The sequence below is a fragment of the Balaenoptera acutorostrata genome, chromosome 10 (genome assembly GCF_949987535.1).
Source record: "Balaenoptera acutorostrata chromosome 10, mBalAcu1.1, whole genome shotgun sequence".
Classification (NCBI taxonomy): domain Eukaryota; kingdom Metazoa; phylum Chordata; class Mammalia; order Artiodactyla; family Balaenopteridae; genus Balaenoptera; species Balaenoptera acutorostrata.
The window spans coordinates 8,536,742-8,562,020 of NC_080073.1; the positions used below are offsets into that span (position 1 = coordinate 8,536,742).

Consider the following 25,279-nt stretch of genomic DNA (forward strand, 5'->3'; position numbering starts at 1 on the left):
TATCTGTGGGGAATGTGGGTATGACTTTCGTGGGTAAAAAGAGCAGCACATTCTTCCTCTTGGTCATTGGGGTGGCAAAGGCTGGTTCATCACTGGAGATGTTCTACAGCAGGAGTCTTCACAGCCTGTGGGCTACACCCGGCCCACAACTTGCTTCTGTAAATAAAGTTTTATTGGAACACAGCAATGCCCATTCATTTACATATTGTCTTTGGGCGGCATTTGGGCGGCAACAGCAGATAAGTAATTGCAGCAGAGATCACGTGGCCCACCGAGCCTAAAATATCTACTTTCTGGCCCTTTATAAAAAAAAGTCTACTGATCCCTGATCTAAAAAATTAATGAAATTGTCTCCCAAGATTCATGAGCCTCAGAGCTTCAGCAACTTGTAAACTCTTTAGCACTCATCCTGAAGTTAAAATACAGCTGGAAATTTTCTTCAAGAAACTGGTGGACAGGACCTGGGGGGAAGGGAATGAGTTTAGGAAACCCCTTGGGCTGGAGAGATTGATGTCCCTTGCCAAGGCTTTGTCCTGGGGCTGGGAAAAGAAAAAGCATCCTGGGGAAGCTTCACAGTGACTTGAAGGCTGACACTTCCCTCTGACAATTAAAAACAAAAGCAGTTGGCTGCTTTGTGTCCTGCTGTTTAAGGTTTAGATATCCAGAGGGTTCCCTAGTGTGAGAGGAAAACTGCTCCCCTCCCTTCCTGGCCGTGTCCCCTTAGGCATGCTGCGTCTCAGATGCTGGAACACACGTGATTTAGAGCTTGTTAGGTCAAGTGAGCTACATCGAGACCTACCGCGGGATGGGGCAGGCCTAAGCCAGGGACATGTCAGGGCAGTTTCATGAGCGCTTCACAGCCAGGCCTGCCTGGAGGAACCCTTCTTTTCTCTTCTAAACTCAGGAGATTGATGCATTTAATCATTTAGCACAAATTTTGACTGTGGGGCTACCAGACGCATGCCTTGATGGTCTACATCAGTGGTTCCCAACCAAGGTCAGAACTGTCCCCAGGGGACATTTGACAATGTCTGGAGACACTTTTTTTTAAAAAAATTTTTATTGGAGCATAGTTGATTTACAATGTTGTGTTAGTTTCTGCTGTAAAGCAAAGTGAATCAGTTATACATATACATATTCCACTCTTTTTTTTTTTTTAGATTCTTTTTCCATATAGGCCATTACAGAGTATTGAGTAGAGTTCCCTGTGCTATACAGCAGGTTCTTATTAGTTATCTATTTTATATATAGTAGTGTGTATATTATATATAGTAGTGTGTATATGTCAGTCACAGTCTCCCGATTTATCCCTCCACCCCCTATACCCTGGTAACCATAAGATTGTTTTCTACATCCATGACTCTACTTTCTGTTTTGTGAGTATGTTCATTTGTACCCTTTTTTAAGATTCCACATATAAGCAATATCATATAATATTTGTCTTCCTGTGTCTGACTTACTTCACTCAGTATGATAATCTCTAGGTCCATCCATGTTGCTGCAAATGGCATTATTTTGTTCTTTTTTTAGGGCTGAGTATGGAGACACTTTTGATAGTCCCAGTGGGGTGCTATGACGTCTATAGCGTAGAGGCCAAGGGTGCTGCTAAACATCCTACAGTACACAGGACAGCTCCCTCCACAGCAAAGAACTATCCAGTCCCAAATGTCAGTAGTGCTGAGGTTGAGAAATCCTAGTCTAATATGAAGAGAAGGAGGCCCCATCACAACCTTCAAGGAGACTGCAGCTGGGATGGGAGAGGGACAGGAAATCAGGTGGAAACCATAACACAAGGTAGACTCAGGTTGGGCCACGTGGGAGTCGCATATGCTCTGGGGGGGTTCTGCTGCCTGGACCAGTTCCCCCAGGAGGTCAGGATGTGGCCCAGGGAAAGGGCTCAGCGGTGATGGAGGTCAGCAGGCTACAGAAGGTTAAACACATTTCTTCAGTGCAAGGCTGCTTCTTGTTTTTAACGCACGGGTGTGCAGTGTGACATTAAGGGGAAGAGAAGGCAGCATTTCCAGCGTTATTTGAGGAGAAGCTTCCACTCCAAGTTCACATTCAGTGGGCTGCCATTTGAGACATGTTAAAATCGCAGATCTCCATGATAATTCCAGAGAAATCGTCTCTAAAGATGAATAGGACCCTAAAGACGGTACAGGGCAAATGCAAGAAGGCTTTTCTTTTCGTTCTCATGAGAAAGGGTTGCTTGTTTTATGGAACTGGGGCATTTTATTCATGACCCAATAATATTCTTTATGAGCCAGTCATGGAGGAAACTGATTCTTTTTTTTTTTTTTAATTAATTTATTTTTATTTTTGGCTGTGTTGGGTCTTTGTTGCTGTGCGTGGGCTTTCTCTAGTTGCGGTGAGCAAGGGCTACTCTTCGTTGCGGTGCGGGGGCTTCTCATTGTGGTTGCTTCTCTTGTTGCAGAGCACGGGCTCTAGGCACGCGGGCTTCAGTAGTTGTGGCACGTGGGCTCAGTAGTTGTGGCTCGCGGGCTCTAGCGCACAGGCTCAGTAGTTGTGGCACACGGGCTTAGTTGCTCCATGGCATGTGGGATCTTCCGGGACCAGGGCTCGAACCCGTGTTCCCTGCATTGGCAGGTGGATTCTTAACCACTGCGCCACCAAGGAAGTCCAGGAAACTGATTCTTTAAGAAGACAGGTGAGGGCACTTTTGGTTTATGGGGCGGGGTGAGGGGGGCAGCTGCAGAGCAGGAAGCGGAGAGAGGAGGACGAGGAAGGAAGTGAAGGAAAGCCCAGTGTCCCACCGGGTCCTCTGACGTCCCCAAACCTTCCACACGTGGAAGTGGGGGAGGAAGCTGCCCTTTGCTCTGTTGGTTCATGTAGACGCTCAGGATGCTGTGCGAGGCGTTGGGAATGCAGAACGCTTTGAAATGGAAAATGCTGACAAAGAGATGTTCTTTGAGATTGTGTCCACATTATTTTTCCTTTCTTCATGCTCTTCATGTCACCAGACATGATTCTGAGACTTTACAGATGAGGAGGACACCTCCCTTGGTCCCACCCCGCTCTTTCCAGGCACCCAGATTGCAGGGGACACAGACACATCTGGAAAGATCCTCAATGGTGTCACAACGGCCATTTCTGCAATCTGTCATAGGCAACCTGGAATTACGGAAATGGCATGGCCTTGGGATCTAATCCCAGCCTGAACACTAGCCCACCACAGACCCCTGGCAAGTTTCTTATCTGTAAAATGAGAGTGTTGGTCTATATCAGGGGTTGGCAAACTACAGCCCACTGGCAGAATCCAGTCCATCACCTCTTTTTATATGGCCTGTGAACTAAGAATAGTTTTTACACGGTTGAAGAAAATTCAAAAGAAGGTTACTCTTTTGGGACACATGAATATGATGAGAAATTTGAATTTCAGTGTCCCTAAATAAAGATTTATTAGAACACAGTCACATTCATTCATTTACGTATTGTCTATGGATGATTTCCTGCTCCAAGGGCCAAGTTGAATAGTTGTGACAGAGGCCACGTGGCTTGTGAAGCTGAAAACGATTACTATCTGGCTCTTTAAAGAAAGTTTGCTGACCCCGATCTAGTTGATGAGTTTTCAAGCTTTGCTGCACACCCAAATCACCTGGGGGAGCTGTGATAACTTGGGGATGCCCCGCTTGGCCTCCGCCAGTTAGATTCACATGTCTGGAGTGGGATCTGGGCCCGGGCACTAGCGAGTCTGTTCCAGAGGGGATTCTCATGCACCCCAAAGCGCGAGAGGCATGAGTATGTCCCTTTCAGGAACTTGGGCACCTCGGGCTGACTTTCTGTAGGTTGTCACTCCAAAAGCACAGGAAGCCCAGCTATTGGGTTACTGCACAGCCACCTGTGAAGATCCTGACCCTAGTGAGAGGAGCAGAAATAACGTCAAAGGGGTGCCGTGATGAGGAGATTGGGGGAATCTATCCGGAGAGACCCCCAAAGGATGTAAAATTTTGTAATTTGCAGAGCCAGTGGTCTCCCTTCCATTTTTCATAGTATGTCCCTTGCTTCCCTCAGATCAGGTTTTTTCCCCCTACTCACTGAAATTGGTGTGCCTTTAAAAAATAAAGCTATTGGGCTTCCCTGGTGGCGCAGTGGTTGAGAGTCTGCCTGCCAGTGCAGGGGACACGGGTTCGAGCCCTGGTCTGGGAAGATCCCACATGCCGCGGAGCGGCTGGGCCCGTGAGCCACAACTACTGAGCCTGCGCGTCTGGAGCCTGTGCTCTGCAACGGGAGAGGCCGTGATAGTGAGAGGCCTGCACACCGTGATGAAGAGTGGCCCCCACTCGCCGCAACTAGAGAAAGCCCTTGCACAGAACCGAAGACCCAACATAGCCATAAATAAATAAATAAATAAATAAAATTTAAAAAAAAAAAATAAATAAAGCTATTAGAATGATGCCGCTGATGATGATGATGATGAATCTCTGCGTGCAGGAAGAAGCCTTGCCCTGGGCTCTCTCTGAAAAGCTTGGCCTTCTGGAGGCCCGCTTCCCTCCGCCCTTATGGCAGCTCAGCCTCCTGTGAGGTTGGCCCCTGCGGGCAGGGAGTCCGGCATGGCCATTTGGAAAGCGGGATGCTGAAGGCTGCTGGGGGGACCTCCCCTGACATTTCCATGATATGTTTGTTCTGAAAGTCTGCTCTTGTCTCCACTCTGTACCCTCCTCTCTAAGTAATTCTACTTATTCTGTGCTGCGAATGTGAAGACCATTCGAATTCTACTAACCACGTGAATCCATAATTGGATTCCAGACAATCTGCCTGAAACTATGGAATTGTAAAGCTGGAAGGGGATCCTAGGGTCCACCAGCTCCAACCTTCCCATTTTTCAGATGGGAAATCTGAGGCTTAGAGAAGGGAAGTGTCTGTCTTATTCAGGCAGAGTCAGCACATGAATTCTGTCCTGTGATTATTAGTTAGGAAACTTTCCCATGAAACCAGACTGGCTGCCACTCTGATCCTTTAAATATCTTTCAAACTATTGAGAACATGAGAACTGAAGCATAAAAACGGTTTGACACGGTTTCCCTGCTAAGGTTCTGCGAACTCACTGCTCCACGAAGCCTCAAATTTTGGTCCCTATTAAGGTTGCTCCAAGGTGACACTGGATAGGCAGGACCTAAAAGCTGCAGTCTGTGTTTCTCAAGGACAAGTTCACTTGACATTCAAAGAACTTGTAGGATGATGAGGAAATGGGATGAAAACAATGCTGAGAGGTTTCTGCTCCTAGCCGAGAGGAACAGTGTCCAGAATTGCCCTCCTGCCATAAACAACTAGGAAACCAGACAAAATATATCAAACACCCATTTTCAGATGCCAGATAACAGCGCGGGACTGTGGTCCTTGAGCGAATGGAAACATTACTGCACCGACGCCATGTGTGCATTTAAGGAACATTATCCCTCGGCTCCAAGAACTCTTGAGGGAGGCATCCTCGCTTGTCTTCAGAGAGCTGATGAGGGGCCAGCCTTGTTCTCTGACACCCTGGTGGCAGATTCAGGACCAACGGGGTGAAATGATAGGGAGGCGGACTCTTTTCAAGGCCAGAAAGAGCTCAAGTGGCCAAAATAGATGCGTGGGGAGCTCTTCGTCCTGGAAGGACATCCTAGCTGTGGGAGGAATCTGTGCAGGGGACGGGTGTTGGGATTGGATGACCTTGACAGTCCCTGGCGTCCAGAAGACCATATGAGCTCGTCTGAAGTGGGGACTGCCTGGGAATAGCGTCAAGGAACAATCTTGTGCTTGGACCACAGTACTGCATGCAGAATGGTTGACAGCATGGGATGGGGCTTCATACAGACCTGAGTCCGAATTCTGCCCTCTGGTAGCCGTTCCCCCATTACCCACCCTCAGTTTCCTGATCTGTAAAGTGGACATACTAATACCTCCTGCTTAGGGATATTTTAGCATTTAAGTAGAAAAGATTTAGCTCAGCTCAATAAGTATTTTTTGTAACTGCTATCTCACAGTGGAAATCAACTTCTCTGAGACAAACATCTCCCCAGTTTTGTTCTTCCACTGAGTGCCCAAGGCAACCCTCTGGCAGTGGAGACAAAAGCTCCTTTTTAGCTCTCGTGCCCTACAGGGCTTAGCCTCTCTCTCCCAGGGCTGCAGGGACGGTCCGCCAGGCTGTGCCCTGCACACCTCCAGGGCATACGATCCACACAGATGGTGATGTGAATAGTGCCCGGGGATTGTGCAGAGCGGCAGCCCTATACCTCTCGTTTTCAGAGTCCTCAATGAAAAAAAGAAGAACAGCGCCGGGAGTCCAAGTGCAGCTGGATCTCACAGCCCTCCTGCCTGGATGTGAATACCAGGTCCTGGTTTTTGAGTACTGTGGACTACAGTGACTTCTATTTCTGTCCCAGGGGCGCTCTTCGGTCAGAACCCCAGGGGGATGATGGCGCAGGAGGCGGAGCTGAAGCCCATACACCAAACCCCAGGACAGACGGGTACCCGGCGTGGACCAGGCACCAGCTAACACCTGCCCACCGCTTCCCAGAGCACCCTGCCCGGCTGAGCGTGGCCGCCTCCACCTGGAAATGGTTTATAAAGCCCTGAACGCCTTCTTCATCTTGGCTCCTCAAGGGCTTTCCTGTCATTTCTGAATTAAGCCAAGCAAGAAGGCATTCACCCCGGAGCCAGTCCACCAACAACACATGCATCCTAAGCAGTCCCAGCAGAGAATGACCAGGGTTCCCAGAAAGGACAGCCAAGAACTGAAGGCAGGCAGAGCCTCTCCTGACAAACTCTGTTACCTCCATGAATGTGGCTCGAAGCCCGAACACGTCCCCTTGCATCTCAGACAAGGCACACCTCTTGCTGACTGCTGCTGGCCCAGGGACATCTGGAAAAGGAGACAGAAAAGAGGGTGTTTTCCTTCCAAACGTCTTGGACCGGGGATGCTTGACCTCTAAAGACTTGGCACGCCAGCAAAGCGATTGTGTGGGGTTCAAAGGTCTCGAGATGAATAAGCCATCACTTTACTGTTTACCAGGAATGGAGGAGAGCAGTCGGGAAAGTGGCCATGGGGTAGGCAAGTGTGGAAGGGTGGAACTTTCCCAGTAAAAATGCCCTGGGGCTCATCCGCGCCTTCCCCCACCCTCACCCACTCCCCTGATCCACTTGTCACTGGAATGGAATCTTCCAGTGAGTGCCTCCTCTCTCCCATTTATTTGTGATTTATTGATAGGGTGTGATTAAACCAAAGCTACAGGCACAAACAAAGGTTCATGCTGCCAAATGTTTATAGCTCAAAGCATAACTTAAATATTTTGCTAAATCATGGAAAACCAGGAGCATTTGAAATCTGGTCGTCTTTTGGAAGGAGAGCAACGCATGAGACAGGTTTTATTGTTCGTTACCAGCCAAAGGTAACCAAAGTGCGTTGGCTGCTGCTGGCTGATGTGTTTAGACCCAGCTGGCTCTCAAATGGGGTCTTCAAACCAGCAGCATCACCAGAAGCCTGCAGGAAATGCCCCACCCATGAGGGTCCCAGCCCTTTTGAATTAGAATCTGCACTTTAACACAGTTCCCAGGAGATTCATATGACGTGAAACTTGGAGAAGCAGTGGGTTAGTCTATGGATCTGCCAGCTGAGAAATTGACCTGACTCTCCACTGGGGGTGGGCGCTGACTTGGGATGGGAACCACATGTACCAGGAATTTATCAGAAGCAGTGTTCCATCAACTTGTGAGATAAAGGGATAAGCTTCTCATTCAACAAACTATTGATTCATTTAACCATTTATTTAGCATCTGCTATGTGCCAGGCACAGGGATACATGGTAAGACTCGCGGTGCCCTAGAGGAATGCACAGTCTAGGGGGAGATGGAGAAACACATACTTATCCCCTTTCCTGGGAAGGGATTAGTTTGAGGCAAGGACAGCTGCCTGTTGTGTAGTAGAAAGACATGGACTTCGGAGCCTGAGAGACCTGGATTCCAAAGCCAGCTTCGTGACTTAACAGCCGTGTGGCCTTGGACAAACTGAGCCTCAGTTTCCTTACCTGTCAAATGGGTACAGAGATAATGCATGTAATGTGCCCAGCTACCTTAGCCACTACAAATGGTAGCTGCTATTATCTTGCACACAGACTTTAGGAGCACAGAGGAAGGTGTTAACCCAAATGGGAATTCCAGAGAGGCTTCTCAGAGGCGGTAACTCAGAATTGGGGCTGTGCAAGGTGAGCAGGCAGAGAGGGAGGAGAAGGAGGTCCTAGCAGAAGGAGGAGGTATGCAAGGGCAGAAGGGTACAAAAGGGCTCGATGGGTAGGGTGTCACAATCTGAGCATGCTCTGTGGGGCATGACACCTCTACTCTCTCTGCTTGTAAGTGGGGAGAAGACAAGTCGTGAGGTCGTGCTCATTGCTAGTGTCAGAATTCAAAGAAGGACATAGGAAGAAACAGTTATCCGTCACAATATTTCTCTTCTCCCGCCCAAGTCTTCCCGCGATAATACCCAGCTCCACACCTCCTGCTTGCTGACTGTTGTTTATACCACGTCCTCAGACACTTCGCTGTTCCGTCTAATACACCTTCACAGCCTTGGGAGTAAGAGCCATGTGGCACGTATTTGAAGGGATGCATGTTTATGCTTGTGCCTATTCAGTGCTATATTCATGTTAAAATGGAAAACCAAGACGATGCTCACCACCGTCTCGTGGTCTGAGCTGGGGAACTTTCATTCGTGGGCGGAACTTTGCTCCCTGAAGCTGTTGGCATAGAAAACCTTGCCTCTTGTTCCTGACACGCTGGATTCTACTAGCTGAAATACAATGATCTCATAACACTTCATGTTTAAGTGATTTGAAGTTTTGCAGGGAGGTGTATGTTTTATGAATCAGGCTTCATCACTGGATGGTTTTAGGTTTACCCGGAGGCAGCAAAGCCTGAAACAGAAGAGCTACGTGGGAGAATTTCCGAAGTGGCATATCACCCCGCCCACTGGAGCACTGTTGTTCTAACGACTGTCGGATTTAACAGCCATCCTACAAGGGGATTAGCCCTGATGCTTGGCCGGGAGAGCTGAACTGCTGGCTCAGGGTTTGGTTTAGATGCAAGGCAGCCCAGTACAGCCGAGCTCGGGCCCGTGGGTCGGGGGGCTGGCCCTATGGTGTCAACTCTGACATTTATTAGCTGTGCAGCTAGAGGCGAGTCGTTTCCCTGCCCAGCCCAAGGTGGTCCTCTGGGAAATGAGAAAACTGGCTTGGATCGGGGTGGCCCATATCCCGTTGCGTGGAATCCTCGTTCTGTGGGCTCTTACAAAGTGGCTTATGGCAGAGGTGGGAAGGATTATATGATCAAATAAAAATGGTGGACGCTGGATAGACAGGGGCGTCCAGCGCCTTTCAAGAGCTAGCTTGTGACAGAGGCAAGAAGAGAGATAGAGAGAAGGCAGCTGTTTCAAGTCAGGTCAGGGCTTCGGGGTCAGAGGTCTGGATTTTCGTCCCAGTTTTGTCCCTTTCTTCTGCTGGACTTGGGCCAGTGCCTGCATCGTGGAGGCTGTTTTTTCATCTGTGTCATGGGGACGATAAGAACCACCCTGCCCCATGGTCACTGAGAGGGTTCAATGGGCTGCCACACGGAAAGGGCTTAGCATGCACTTATCATGCACTGAGTGTTTCCTGTTGTCAGTATACCTCATATAAACATACTCTGAATCAGATGTTCTCAAAAAAATTTTTTTCCCACCTGCAGAGTTCTAGGCAACTTCAGAGGAACTACTTTTCTAACTGCACACCCCATATACTTTCTTATTGTCTACTTTGTTTCATGATTATAAATGTTGCCTCTCTCACTGGATGCAGGAAGCAGGGTTGGGCTGAGCCTCTATCCTGCTAGTGGGACGGTTTCCATGGCAACAGAAGTCCGTGGGTGAGAAAAATAAATGGCCTTGCAAGGAAGAAACCGATTTGGGCCATCAGGCCGCACTTGCTGCCGGTTTCCTGGCTGACAGTTTAACACAATAAACAGCCATTTGTCCACTACGTGCCATTCACCAAGGAGGCAGACAGACCCAGCTCTCCCCGACACAGAAAATGACCATCCTGTTTATCGACGAGGGGAAAACATCAACCAGAACAGGTGTTTCAAATGAGATATTCCGGTTTGTAAACAGTGGGTTTCTCTGATGTGGATGCCGTCTCAGATGAAAGACGGCAAAGTGGCTCACAGTAGCTGAGAAGACGAGCGCTTTAAAGGAGCAACCACTTAAAAAAATGGGTTCTTGGAATACAGCATCCATTCTGTCCTTTTTCCCGAGGGGAGGATAAAGCGTTTGGACAATTTTCTTTGGCTCGGGGTAGTAGGATGTGGTTCATCTGAGGCTGTGGAACTGAATGGTGTCGGGGGCTTAAAAGGACTTGGATGAGCCCAGAAGCCCCTGGGATACAAAGGGTGGGGAGCGGCAGGGTCTCCTCCCTCCTCGAGCATTTACCTTCAGTGAACCCCAAGGGAAGTCGGAAAGGGGGACAATGCCACCGAGAGCAATGGGGGGCTGAAATGAAGGGGAGCAGAGAAGGGCCAGGGTGAGATGGAGTTTCAGGACGAGCATGAGACTCGGAATTAGAAAACGGGATTCTCCTCCAAGCCCAGCTTCTCTCTCTCCTCGTGTGACTCGGTTTTCTCCTCTGGAAATGAGTCTTCTCTGCCCTTTTTTGCCTCAGTAGGGCTGTTGTAAGCATCATGTAAGATGGAAAGGTTGTTTGTGAAGTGAGGTAAGTATTTACCATTGTTTAAAAAAAAAAAAAAGTCCAAAACTTGGATGGAAGGCAGAAAGGTGGGTAGCACATCCTTCAGTGTCATATGGTGGCAATATGACATTTTCTCCACCGCACCCCATCCCTGCAAGGATTATCTAGAGAAATTTACTTCTTGCTGTTCTTAGACTCGGTGAAGTTCCATGTTAACGTGTAGATTTTTGTCCAGTAGAGATACCAATACAAATAGTTTTTGTCCTTTTGAAAAAGATAACCCCAAGGGTTATGGTTGATTGTCCTGGAGGACATTAACTAGTTATATACCTAACCTATCAATCTTGTCCTAACATTAAATTGCCTAGGAACCCCTAACTCTTCAAATGCTTTTTGAACTGCTCTAAATAGCTTACTGGTTCCTTCATTATATAATGAGTTGAATATAATCTTTGCTAAGCTTCATTTTATAGTTGCACAAGAATCATGCTTTTACCTTTTGAAAACTATATCTTAACACCATCACATGCCCTCCTGACTATGCATGGGTTTGCTTTCTGAGCTGGGGTGTTCTGAACTGACACTAAATTCTCTTCCAAGCCAAGCATTCCGACTTGTCTTTTACAGGTAAACTCTGTAAGCATACCTGTGTTACTGGTCAATGTGCTTTGTTACTTAAAAACGTCCCTTTTCCCCCCGGGGTCCCAGGAGAGAAGGTGTAGAGACGATGGAGATGGGTGGGGGAGGGGTGAAGTTATGAGAAGGTCCAGAGGAGAACTGAGATCATATACAGAAAAATGATCCCGGAATTACCTGACTACCCTCAACAACCCCAAAATAAAAACAGCTCGACAGTCCACGAAGTGATTTCACTTCACAAAGGCATTCTCTTCCTTAACAATGGTGACAACCCTGTGAGGTGTAGTCATTATTCCCAGTCAACGGGTGACGTCGGCCCATGAGTCTGAGAGAGGACAAGCACCTTGCCTCTTCAGAATGGTCTGGACTGGAGCCCCTCTGGGAAGGGCGGTCTCCTTAGTCTGTCCTTACTTGTATTATAACTTTAAGCAAAACTGTTTTGTCTTTCCTAATGGTTATGATTGTAGCTAACATTGATTGAGTACATCTTAGGTGCGGGGCGTACACCAAGCATTTTCATAATATTTAATTTAAGCTTCTTGATGAGCCCACCAGAGAGACACTTCTAGTAACCTCATTTTCAGGTGAGGAAACAGGCCCAGAGAGGTTATGCCTCCGCTTCGAGATCCAACAGCCAGTAAGTGATGGAGCCCGGAAGTGAAACCAGGCACAGGTGTTGCTTCTTTGCTATGCTCTCATCTACTGTTCTGTGGCGCTTTCCACCACAGGTGCAGCACTTTAGAGTTTATAAAGTGTATTCACATCCCTTATCTCACTTGGTTTTCACAACAACCCTAGGATGTCCATATCTTGCATTTGGCTCAGGAGAAAAACAAGCTCGCAGAACTGATAGGCTACGCTGCTCAGGACATTTCACACTCATGTCTTTGGAATCTGGATCCTGTGACTTCTTACCACACTGGGCGTCTCCAGACCCCAGAGAGCCTCCCACGAGCCTAGCCTTGACTCGGGGCCTCGGACCACTTGGGTCCAAGGGGGTGGGCAGCGTTTCTGGACGGATGGGAGGTCCTGGAAGGGTTAGGGGCAAGGGTAGGACAAGGTCATGATCACCTTGGTTCCAGGATTTCTACCAGTTAACCCTGTTCTGCCAAATAAAGTGTAGATGTTCAAGGCAACAGACAGGCTTCAGTGGGAGAGGTGGCAGCCAGAGGAGAAAGAGAATCAGAACCACGGGCAGTGCCTATGAGAGAGAAAACCAGACCCTGGCTTCACCTAGTTTATCTGCCCTGCCCTGGAAGCCTGAAATGACTGCTGGTCACGAATGCATAGGACCAGGCCAGGGAGCTGGCACTCACTGAAACTCTGACTGAAGTTTACGTTTTAATTTAACCCATGCACTGTAGGCAATGTTAAGAAACCTTTTCTAGATATTTTGGAGCCTGTACACTGACTTCTGTAATAACTCACATAAATATACAATTACAAATGCAATCCATGCCAGGAAGGAGAAAAGGCATGTGCCATGAGATTGTACTTGAGTAGGAGGATTTGACCTAGTCTCTGTGTGTGTGTGTGTGTGTGTGTGTGTATGTGTGTGTGTGTGTGTGTGTGTGAAGCAGCGCTTCTCAAGTTAATCAGACACTCTGATTAGCATACAGATCACCTGGGATCTGGCTAGTGTGCAGATTCTAGTCTAGCAAGTCTGGGGGGAGCCTGATATTCCATAGTACTCCCGACCTCCCAGAGGAAGCCAATGCTGCTGGTCTGGGGACCACACTTTGAGTAGCCAGGGACTCCATCAGTGGTTCCCACACTTGTCTGCCCATTAGCATCACCTGGGGATCTTTTTGCACTTCCAAAGCCTAGGCTGAATCCCAGGGCAGTTTAGCTCCAGTCTCTGGGGATGGACCACGGGCTGTAGGCATTTGGGGAAGTTCCCCAGGGGATTTTAATGTGCAGACAAGTTTGGGAACATCGAGGCCTCACCACTGGGCCCTCAGCTGTCCAACGTGGGCTTGAAGGCTCTCAGATCCTTGGCTTAATGTCTCCCCCTCCCATACTCCACTCGCAGACCACCCCCCACCCCAATGTGAGTTTTTACAGGCTGCCTGAATTTTGCTATTGTCCTTGCATTTTGGTCCCATCTGCCCTGGCACAGGCCTGCCTCACAGGCTTCCTTGCCAGATGCAGTAACTTTCTTAACAGCAAGGCAGAAAGGAAACCACACCCTTCCTCTTCCTTTAAATTTCACTGGCTGCCTGAAGCCCCTCGGGGGCTCTCACGGATCCTGAGATCCTCTACCAGGCCTGAGGTCAGGGGTGGTCCTCCCCCTGCCCACCCGGGGCCAAAGCAGGGACTGAGGGGTCGTGCCAGACGGAGGAGCCCAACCTGGCTATGGCTTCAGGTCTTGGCCAAGAGAACCCTGTTTCCCCAAATAGGAAAGACTGGGATGTGTAGCCCAGACCCTGGCGGGTTTTGTCTTTTATTCCCTCCGCCTTAAGAGGACTGGCTCAGAACATGGTAGCAACAGACAAGAGTGTGCAGAAGCGAATGCTGGCAGTCTCTCCCCTTTGCCAAATTTCCATCCTGCGCCGTCTGACCCACGCTCTCTATGATGACGTGTAAGTCAGCCACGGAGACAGGTTTGGATAAAGTGCCCCCTAAAACCACAGCGAGTCCCAGACGCAGGGGCAACATCCTCGTCTACATTAGAGGTCATATCTGGGGGCAGAGTGTGTGTGTGTGTGTGTGTGTGTGTGTGTGTGTGTGTGTATACGTGTGTGTCCAAATCTACTGTTTCTCCCCCACGTTTGCTCCTTGGGAATTTCTCTTCCTCTGTCTGGACAAGCACGGATGTGAAGAAATCTCTCCAATTAGGAAAAGAGACTCTCTTTTCGTAAATTGTGCAATGAGGATAAAAATGCACAGACTAAACAAATTCAGATGATTCCTACTGATCTAGTGCTTAGAATTCTGTGCATGGAAAACTGTTTCTTTTTTCTTTCTGGTTTTAAAGACCAATCCTATTTCAAGTGACAGAAAAGGAAAACATTGGGTGGGCGACGAACGGATTGCTGAAGTGGCTGAGTTGCTAGTATTTTAGGGTAAAGACTCAATTATTTTTCCTATTACATGTGTGTGTTGAAATTTATCCCATGGACTGGCTGTGGTTGGCAGAGTTAGTCTGATGGATTTAGCTCAGGATGTTAGGAGAGTCTGGTGTCCCAAAGAAAGTTGTTAACAAATGCCCAACAAGAGTACTTTTCACTCCTGTGAGAAATGGTGTTTCATCTGGGTTTTGTTTTGGTTTTGTCCATCAGGATAGTTTGTACAGGTTCAGCTCTAGGAGAATTTGGGTTTGGGGTAAAATATACCATGTTCTCCTTTGCTGTCCTTTTTTTTTTTTTTAAGTTGAATATAGTTCCCTGTGCTATACAGTAGGACCTTGTTGTTTATCTACTTTATATGCAGTAGTCTGTACCTGCTAATCCCAAACTCCTAATTTATCACCCCCACCCCCTTCCCCTTTGGTAATCCCAAGTTTGTTTTCTATATCTGTGACTCTATTTCTGTTTTGTAAATAAGTTCATTTGCATCATTCTTTTTTAGATTCCACATATAAGTGATATCATATGATTTGTCTTTCTCTTTTGGACTTGCTTCACTTCATATGATAATCTCTAGGTCCATTCACGTTGCTGCACATGGCATTATTTCATTCTTTTTTATGGCTGAGTAGTATTCCATTGCATATATGTACCACATCTTCTTTATCCATTCATCTGTCGATGGACACCTAGGTTGCTTCCTGTCTCGGCTATTGTAAATAGCACTGCTATAAACATTGGGGTGCATTAATTTTTTGAATTAGAGTTTTCTCTGGATATGTCCCCAGGAACTGTCCACTTTCTCTCAATACATCATGTTTAACAGGTAAAATTAAGTTAAAATCAGGGTGGCCAGGAAGGAGCATGGAATTCACGGATGCTCTAGAGCGCGTGAAAGGTGAACAGGAAGCATGGTGGGCCCAGACCCTTTGTGGGGTGAGGGGCCTGCTGCTCCTGTATCTCCCACACCAGCTGTCCCTGAAGTGGGTCCCAGTCATCTGCTCAGGCTCCTCAATGAGCATGTTCCAGGAAAGTTCTAGAAACCACCATCCAGTCCCTCTTCTCAGTTCCTTGATTTTCCTAGACTAGGTTCCCTCCCCCCTCCCCCCTTAAGTTCCTGACCGCCATATACGACCGTTTACGGAACATTTCTAATAGTTGTAATCACTTATTTGGTTCTGTTCCCCTCCGGGGGAGGAAATGATTGGAGATCCCCATGGTTCGCACCATGTGTGAACAAAAAGGGTTAATCTGGCTATGAAAACCAAGTAGGAAAACAAATCCATATGTGGACAGGGAGATATAAAATGAAAGCCTTCTCTGTTTAAGACCCTGCTTTTGCCTCCCCTCCCCCAGCCCTTGTCAGACAAGCCTCACTGATTTGAGGCTGGTTCCAGAAAAGCACGAGTGCCCAGACCCCCTGCCTTTGGGGTGACTGGTTCTAAAACCGCACTCCACCCCCAGAGCTGACCCCATGCTCAACTGGCTGCATCCTGGGGGTTTTCCCCCAATGAAAAACGAATTATTGCCATGGTGATTGCCTCAGCTATCTGGCCTGCTTGGCTGAGTCTATTAGTAATGTCTGCCCTGTACCACATCATCACTTGGCAGGACGGTGCGGACACCGAATGCTCAGGCAGCCACGATAGGGATTACCTACCCCTTTTTCCTTTGCCTTCTTTCTGTCTGCCTTTTCGATAAATTGACTCTTCTGTGTTTTTAGCACTTTCATCAAAAAATAATCCAAGAGGCGACAAGACTCAAATCAGTGCATTTTTCAAGGGTTGGCAGCTCATGGGAAGGCCTGACAGGAAGGCTGTTTGGACGGAATAGCTGTAGCAATTCTATGAACCAGTTGGAGTGGAGGGCTCCTCTCTCAGCTGACACCGCCAGAGCCCTTGCAAGGGAGCAGCCTTGAAATATTCGCAGAGTATCTTTTATTACCTTTCACAGGTGATGGGGCTGGGGTCACTTCGAAAAAAGAGCAGTCCTGAGTGGGGCAAAAAAGTCCCATATCCTAAACTGAGCCACTGACGGCTGGGGGCTGGATCTGTGTGACAGCTATGGAAAATCTAGGGAGTTGTCAGCCCCGGCCCAGGACTCTGACTCCTTTGTTTAACATTCTAGTGGCAGGGCGGAAAGCAAACCAGCCTCTTGGGCTGCCAGCTTCTTGCTGATAGCTGATGTTTACGTGTGGTTGTATCCAAAGCAGGTCCACAAATCTTCTGTATGAGGGACCCTGCTGGACTCAGGTGATAGGATTTTTAGGACTGAACTCTTATTTCCCTTTGACTCTAGCTCCCTTTGAACCAACTGCAGACGCTGCCAGGGGTACCGTGCATAGCGCATCATCAAGCACAGACAGATCAAACCAGCCCAGGGGGCAAAACCCTTCTCTCCCGTTTTTGAGAATCGCCCGTTTCTAGAAAAGCCCGCCCATTATCTGAACATGTCGCTGGCTGCTTACTTAGTCAATGTGAGGAGAGGTCCTCCTGCCTCTCGTGCCGCCCGCCCACCCCCCCCGCCCCAGACTTTTTATGGACCTTTTGAGACCCTCAGCTTCCCAGAGCATGCGCACTGTTTCTTCAGCTGTGAAAGGGATTTGCACAGGGCAGGAGCTGACCTGGCATTTCTTGCCTAACTTAAGTGTTTCCAGAGGCTCCGACACAATCTTTTTTTCCTTGGAGTTGTCTTTTTTCTTTCTTAGAAAGGCCCTGCCAGCTTTTGGGGAGATGTAAGTAAAGCCACCAGCCTCGCTCAGAGCCAGAAGTTATCCAGTCCTCCTGGGAATCTTATTTACAGGTTTACGAAGTAGCTCGGGGGAGTTGAGATAAAAGAAAAGAAAGTCCTTGCAGGGAGTCTTTACCGCCCCCCACCCCTTTCCCAAATGAGAGCAAGCTTGGTGCCCCCAGGTTACCCTCGGAAGTGAAAATCTCACTGGCTGCGGGGTTCTTAGGTTTGGACCCTTAATAGACTCCTCCTCAAGTATAAAACTGTAAGCTTGAGGCTGGCAATATTTACTCATTCTGTCTCTCCAGTTTTACTACGACTCTCCTGATTTTAGAGGCCTGATGTCTTAAGAACAGCTTCCTATAAGGATGTAATTTGGGGGGTGTGGTCGTGTGCATCTGAATTCTGAACTTGCAGCATCACTGAGCTTTCCAAGGATAACACACTGTTATTGGTGTTAATTTTGGAAACGGGGGCAGGGCACTTAGCAAACCAAATTGGAGAATTTTTTATCTTGCCTATCTGAATCTTAATATCTTAAAAGGAAATGGGCGTGTAAATGTACAGCACTGTTATTAAATGTCTGAAGGCTTTGCTTATATAAATGATTCCTGCTGGGAATCTCATGGTTAACGTATAGGACAAGGGAAGCATTGAGACACACGTTTCCTTCAGCCAACACTGGTGCCTTGAAGGAAAAAAGCACTTGTGTTTTTGGGCGGTGTTTTTCATGAGACATTTTTTTGGTTTAAATCAAGTATCCTTATAAATGACTTCTCTCTTCTCTCTTTATTGCTGTTAAAACTAACATTTAATACACTTTCAAATATTTTATCCTTTCCTTGATTTTCCCCCTACATAAAGCACTAGTTGTCCATACTCTATAGAGTTGAATTCAGTGTTTACGAAAACCTGACACAAGAAAATCACTGATGCTTAGAAAGGGAAACACCTTAGAGAGGATTTAGGCCAAGTTTTTCATTTTTATGAAACAGAAGTTAGCAGATGGTCATTCACTTTGCCACTTTTCAAGGTCCCACCTTTGAAGCTCATGGAACACAATGAATATGTAAAATCAGAGATGCTGAAGCCAAGTTCCTTTCCAGAAAATTATCTCTGGAGTAAATTTAGAATTATTCATTTAACCATATGCCCTAGAAAAGATGCCAAATTCCTCTATACCTCTAAGCCAGCCCATATGCAGTTCCCTCTGCTTGGACCATCTTCCTCATCTCTCTCCCTTCACCTAACACACTCCTGTTCGTCCTTTAGGTACCCCTATCACAGGGTCTTAGAAAAGCCTGTATCTTGTACTTCTTTGTGGTACCCATCACGATTGTAATTATTTAATCACGGATATAACTCTTTAATGTCGTTCTTTCCTGCTGGGCCGTAAGTTCTCTGGAGGCAGGGTCCCTGTGTGTCTAGTTCATTTCTCTATCACCGGTGCCTAAGGCAGTGCCTTGCACATAGTAGCTCCTCAATAAACATGGGTTTCAATAGCTTCCTTGGTAACGCTTTCACTTCTGCCTTAGAGCAATGCTTCTTGGTGCCGTAAAAGCTAACACATAATAGAGATCTTCCATTTGAGGCAGCTGTCTGCAGGACAAGTTGGAAGAAGATCCACCCTGGTTTCCTCTGGTTTCCAGAATTCTAGCCTCCCCTGGTCACCCAACCCGCCTGGACAGCCCTTCTCTGCTCCCCTCACTTGCTCCCCTCCCCCCTCCAAGGTTCCAGCCCTGGCTCTGGTCTCCCCTTGGTTCTCAGGATGCTTCTCTCTTATGCATCAATCTGCTCAAACGGCTTCAACTCTTCCCTCCGGCTCTTGGCATCATTTCCAGGAGTGTGTTCAGCTCCTGCAAACTCTCTGTGGATAGACTGATGGAATTGCCAACTCACCTCCTTTGCCACCCAGACCCACTGGTTCTCCCACGTTTATGGAATCCCTGCTCATCCGGTCACCTGGACCTGCGGTCTGAACCCTAGTCAACTGCTGGAAGAAATGCTCTTCTTCCCAGGCGGGGGCTGGCTTTTCCTCCTTGAGGGGCCCATTTCTAGTTTGTGTCACCCCTTCTGTAGTGGACCCCAGAAGGTAGGAGATGTTGCCCTGATGGGAGGATCAGTTTCTGAACCTTCTGGAAGGGGACTCGCTAGAAGGAGAGAGAGTTGGACTTCTCTAGAGAAACTCAGAATGGAGCAAACGCAGGCTTGTCCATGAAATAGAATATATACAAGCACGGGGAACTTGTGAAAACTCAGGCCAATCGGGAGAGTCATCAAGTTCTGCAGACTTTCCTTGGCATTTCTGGCCTTGGCCCATTGCTTCGGAATAGCCCTTCATCTGCTCCTGCCCTAGACATGATGCGCTGGCGGAGTGCTGGCGGAGCACCATGCATGTTGGAGTTGAACCTGAACTCTGGCTGCTTTTTTCACTGCCTGTGTGACCATGGCAAGCAGTTCCTGCTCTCTGAACCTCGATTTTTTAAATGCATCATCTTTAAAGTGGATAATTCCTAGCAGCGTCATGGGGTTGTTGTGAGAATCCAATGTGGTAATTTATATAAGAGATATTGGAAATTGGAAAGTGCTATAGAGATCAGGTATTATCAAGTATTAGGTGTTTATGAAGCCCTATGTTCCTTCTTCCTAAATCCTATCCTCAGTATGCCATCTGTGTGATTGTTTACTTACAATTTGTCTTCAAACAGATCACTTTAAAAAAACCTATTTCTTAAAAAAAAACCTTTATCCCTAAAATGTATAAAAATAGGAATTAAGCCACAGGCATAGAAAACAAATTTATGGTTACCAAAGGGGAAGGGTGGGGAGGAGGGATAAATTAGGAGTTTGGGATTAACAGATATATACTGCTATATATAAAAGAGGTAAACAACAAGGACCTACTGTATAGCACAGAAAACTATATTCAATATCTTGTAATAATAGAAAAGAATTTGAAAAAGAATATACATATACACACACGTGTGTGTGTATAACTGAATCACTTTGCCGTACACCCGAAACGAATACATTACAAATCAACTATGCTTCAATAAAAAGTTGTTTGTTTTGAAAAAATAGGAGGTAGACATAAAAAATACAATAAGTATGAAACAACAACATTAAATTCTAGCTAATACTCTTGCCGTTTTAAAGCTCTGAACCTGAGGACCGCTCTCCATCTGTTCAAAGTGACACTGGGCAAGGGATCCAGGTGTTAAAGCCATTTTAGCACCAGGTGCAGACTTCCTCCTGGATATAATCCAAAGGATGAAAGAACTGAAAAGGGAGACAAATTCTGACTAATGTGATTCAACATTGTTAATGCATGTCTGGGTACCAACTCAATTCGTCTGTGACCAACAAGTTCATGGCCCATTGTTCTGGAACCCTGTAAACATGTTCGGTATAGATGAGAAATGGTTTAGAGGAAAGAGGGGGAGCTGAACATTTAATTCATGTTTATCACATTAGCTATGTCACTGTGGCAATTTACTTCATCCCTCTGAACCTTAGTTTACTCATCTGTAAAATAGGATTTGTGTAAAGATTAGGAAAAATCTATGTAGCACAATGCCTGGCACGTAGCCTGTGCTTGATAAGTGCAGTTAATATGCCAAGTGCAAGGGCAAGGCTTCTGTTTTTGCCCCTCATACCAAGAGCAGAACCGGTTCAAGTTTCTGGTGATTTGGTTCCGAGGAGTATGGAATGACTAATAAAAGTGAGGAGAAAATTTGGGGCCATTTTTCTACTCGCAGAGTAAAGAGGAGAATTAAAGTGATTAACTGGACCATTCAGATTTTCAAAAGATGGGAAAAATAGCAGCCAACAAAGCAATTTCACCCAGCAGAGCTTTGAATAGGCTTATCTACTCTTTCAAAAAAAGTGTTCACGATCAGCACAGTGTCAAAGGCTGGGCTAAAATTGTAAAGTACCGAGAGGTGTTAATATTAAGCATTTTTAAAGAAGGGAATGCCAACTCTGAGCCTTCAGGATGAGAAGAAATATGATGGGTCCAGGACCTTCTCAGAATTTCTTGCACTTCATAGAGCATGTGCTTGGCAGTGATTCTGCCACTTTCCTGAGTTTGCTAACGTGGCTGAGGGAAGGCAAAACTCTTAAAATCCACACAGATGGAACTTTTCCACTGGCTCTATTTGGGTATAAATATTCATTAAGGACTAGAAACTTAAAGTAGATATCGGTCTGAGCTATGAGTGGTTTGGACTAAATTTCAGCCAATTTTCAGTCGTCCCTCTGGATCTTATCTCTCAGGAGGGCCAACCCTTCTGAGGTTCGGCTGCTGTTGTTTAGAGGTCCCAGCCAACTTCCTCCCCAGACCAGAGAAATCACTGGAGTTTGTTCTCAAGAGACTTCCAGCCAGAAACAGGGGGCCTCCAGGTTCAGATGAAGGTTTGAGTTCGTTGTCTGAAGGAAGGAAACAAATGAAGGCTTGGCTCATCTGCCATCTTAAAGTCCATCCTTTTATAGATGAGTTTGAAGGAGGAGAATAAAACTTGGGACCAGACTTCAAAAGTTCCGAGTCTGCTTTGCAACGGTGCCTTCCCCATCCCCCTCACTTTCGTTTCTTTTTCATCTTAAGATCCTTCCTAAATACTCCCAAGGAGTCTTCCTCCCACTCATCTGGCCCCGTTCCCATCATCTTGCCAGTTCTGATCATGGCCCACGAATCAGAAGGTTTTAGATTATGCAACGTGTATGGGGCTGTGGAAGAGGTTAATAGTCTCACCTACTCTATTCCATGTCTGTCTGTGTCCTCCGACCCCATCTTCTCTCTCTCCCTCTCTATCCTCTCAGGATTCCTTGTCTCTGTCAAGAAGGAGAACCAACTTGCTCTCACTTCTTTTGATACCTTTCCTTCTCTCTCCTGTATCCTGATTCCGTCCCATTTCCTTTTCTGTCCATAATATTACTGAGCCCTTACTGTATGCCAGCCTTTCCGGGGTGACACAAAGGAGAATTAAGGCATGATCCCTGCCCTCAAGGAGCTTACTCATGGAGGATGTAAGGACAAAAAAGATGTTACGGGACAGGAGTTAAGCGGGTGGGACAGTGATAGCATGTGTACCAGGACCATTTGGGAAACTAAACGTCCATTCAGTAGGAGAGCAAATCCATGCTGGGAGTTCAGAGGAGAGAGAACTTTGTCTGCACTGCAGGCTTCATGGAGGAAGGCACTGAGGAATGGATGGGACTTTGGCCCATGGAGAAGAAGGCCTTTTAGTGTGCAAGTGAGGAAGAACAAGCGTTTTCAGGGAAAAAGTGACAGATCAGGTTGGGGGAAACAGAATGTTGTAGTGATGGATAAGGCTGAACAGGGCCCCATCACGTAGAAACTTTAATGCCAGACTAAAGTCACTGGAGAGATTCTAAAGTGTCCTAGTGGCAGCTCCCTGGGACAAAGCTGTCTGTTAAAGTGGTACCTTCCCGGGGCTGAAGCAAGAACTCAGCCCTCAACCTCTCTGTCCCCACATCCTTCTGCTTGAATATGCAACCCTTTCCAATTATTTGTCAAATATCATCTTGATTATTTTCTAACAGTGCTTCAAGGTAAAATTTACATGCAGTAAAAATTCAGAAATCCCAAGTATTCACTTGACTACTTTATATGTATATCCCCTGGGACCACCATCCAGATGAACACTTCCTGTGCTCCAGAAAGTTCCCTCATGCCCCTTTCTAGTCAATAACAACCTCTTCTTAGCCACTATTCTGACTTCCGTCACTGTAGATGGGTTATGCCTGTTTTTGAATCTCACATAAATGGAATTAGACAGTAGGTCGTCTTTTGAGTGTGACTTCTTCTGTCCAACTTATTTAAGATTACCCGTGTTGATGCATATATTAGTAGTTTTTTTAATACTAAGTAGTTTTCTGTTGTATAGATGTAAAATAATTTATTTATTCATTCTCCTGTTGATGAAGGTATGAATTATTTCCAGAGTTTGGCTATTATGAATAAAACTCCTCCAACTACTCTTGTCCAAGTTTTTTGGTAGACATCTGTGCTCCTTTCTCACGGATATAGACCCTGCTGGGTCACAGGGTAGGTGTATGTTCAATCCTATTAGAGGTTACCGAACAGTTTTCCAAAGTGGGTGTGTCATTTTACCTTCTCCCTGGCAATGTATGTGAGTTTAGCTGCTCCACGTCCTTATCAATACTTGCTCTTGTCAGTGTTTAATTTCATCATTCTGTAGGGTGTATAATGCTATCTCATTGTGCCTTTAATTTGTATTTCTCTGATGAGTAATGAGGTTGAGCACCTTTTCCTACGCTTATCAGCCATTTAGACATCTTTTTTGTGTGACGTGCCTATTGAAGTCTTCACGTATTAAAAAAAATGGATTGCTTTTTCAAAATGATTGATTTATAGAGGTTATTTATCTATTTTGGGTTACAATCCTTTGTCAGATATATGTACTATGAATATTTTCTCTCTCTGTGCTGTCTTTCGATTTCTTAGTGGTATCTTTTAATGAAATCGAGTTAATTTTGATGACCAGCTTTCATATTTATTTACTGAGCATTCCCTCCAGATGCAAGAGTCATAAGGATATAAAACTTAGACTACTTTCTTACTGTTCTAGCATTCCATATAGTAAAAAGCTATGACAACTTTGCAAATCATCTTTAAAAGCTTTTCAGAAAGATATTACCCTATTTACCAAGGTTTTCTTCTTTACCTTCATAGCTGCCTCTGATTTCCTATTACCCGCCCCCCCCCCCCTTACTTTTGGTCAATCAGGTACTTTGCATGTGGAACAGTGCTGATTTTTCATGAGTGTTTATGATATGGGTTTGGAGTTCTTCCCTTAGTGATTTAAAATTTCCTATTTCCTCTCACTTGACATGTCTTTCCACTTAAAAAACAAGAACTCTCTTCCAAGGAACAGGATAGTTTGGTGGCACAGAAGTCGCCTTCCCTATTGGGTGAGGATGGAAATACCTACCTGGAGGAGGTGACACACGTCCCAAAACTGATGCCAAAACAAAAAATGGGGGCTGCCTTTGTGCCATGTCACTCAGTTAAAAGCATATTCTAGGCCTCCCAGCAGGTAGGAAGTAACCCAGGAAATAGATGCTCTGACCTCAGTCTTGACCAATGTGTAGGACTTGGTCGGTGAACCAGAATCAGAATGTTAGAAAAACGTGGCCATTGCATCCTTGAACTAAGGAACTGAGGAAACAGAGAGGACCAATGGGGAGTGGCGGGAAGTTGCAGAGAGAGAGATTTTAGCTCAAAATAAGAAAGAGCTGTCTAATAATTAAAGGGGTTCAAAAAACCAGATCTCTTGACGAGGTTTCAGTGCTTGTCAGTGGTTCTTACAGCATCTGGACCCCTGGTTCATCTCCCATTTAAGGTTTTGGATAGTCTACTTGGACAAAATAGTTTTTAAGTCTTTCTGAACCTGAGATGCTAAGACACCCTGAATTCTAATCCTAGCTCTTCTACTAATTACCTCTGTGACCCTGAGCACATCACCTAACCTGCTGGATCTCTCTCCTTGTTTGTTAACAAGGAAGTTGACCCAGGGAACCTGTAAGGCCCGTTCTACCTCTTAAAAATTAATTCTAATTGCTGAAATATACAGTATAATAATTATTCAAATAAGGATATGATGATTTCCCTCGTGATGGTCTCAGCCCTGGGCTGGGTCCAAGGAAAGGTACAGGGTGGTGACAAGAGCCATTCTAATTAGCGTGAATCTTAGTATAAGGTGTGTTTTCTCCACAGGCTGTTTGGGCCTGTTGGCTGTGAATGAGGACAGACTTGAGGAAACACAACTTTTCCATCAAACCTCACCTCTTTGTCAGATCCTTGCAAACACAGGGATGGTCCCCAGAATTTTATTTTCCAGATAATTGGCAGGGAATCATCTGGGATTTTTATCCCCTCTCTGTGTAACATACCACAAGCAACTGAAAAAATCAACTGACAACAATCATCCCAGTGGCATTTTGATATCCAAACCATATGGTTTTCATTTTGAGGCATCACCTGCTCAAAAACATGGCAAGAAGAGACCCACAGTCTCAGACCAAGTCAGAAATCTGAAAAACGGTGCAAAAGGAATTGTTTTGATGCAAGAGTCTGGATCTCGTTACTCA

General features: G+C 46.2%; 1 protein-coding gene across 1 annotated transcript in view; it reads right to left on the reverse strand.

The window, feature by feature from the left end:
- LMCD1 (LIM and cysteine rich domains 1) overlaps positions 1–25,279 on the reverse strand; it is a 58,339-nt gene that overhangs the window by 22,738 nt on the left and 10,322 nt on the right. The window contains exon 2 of the mRNA XM_007192491.3: positions 6,774–6,862. Coding sequence (XP_007192553.1) covers positions 6,774–6,862 — 89 coding nt within the window. The remainder of the gene's footprint in view (positions 1–6,773; positions 6,863–25,279) is intronic.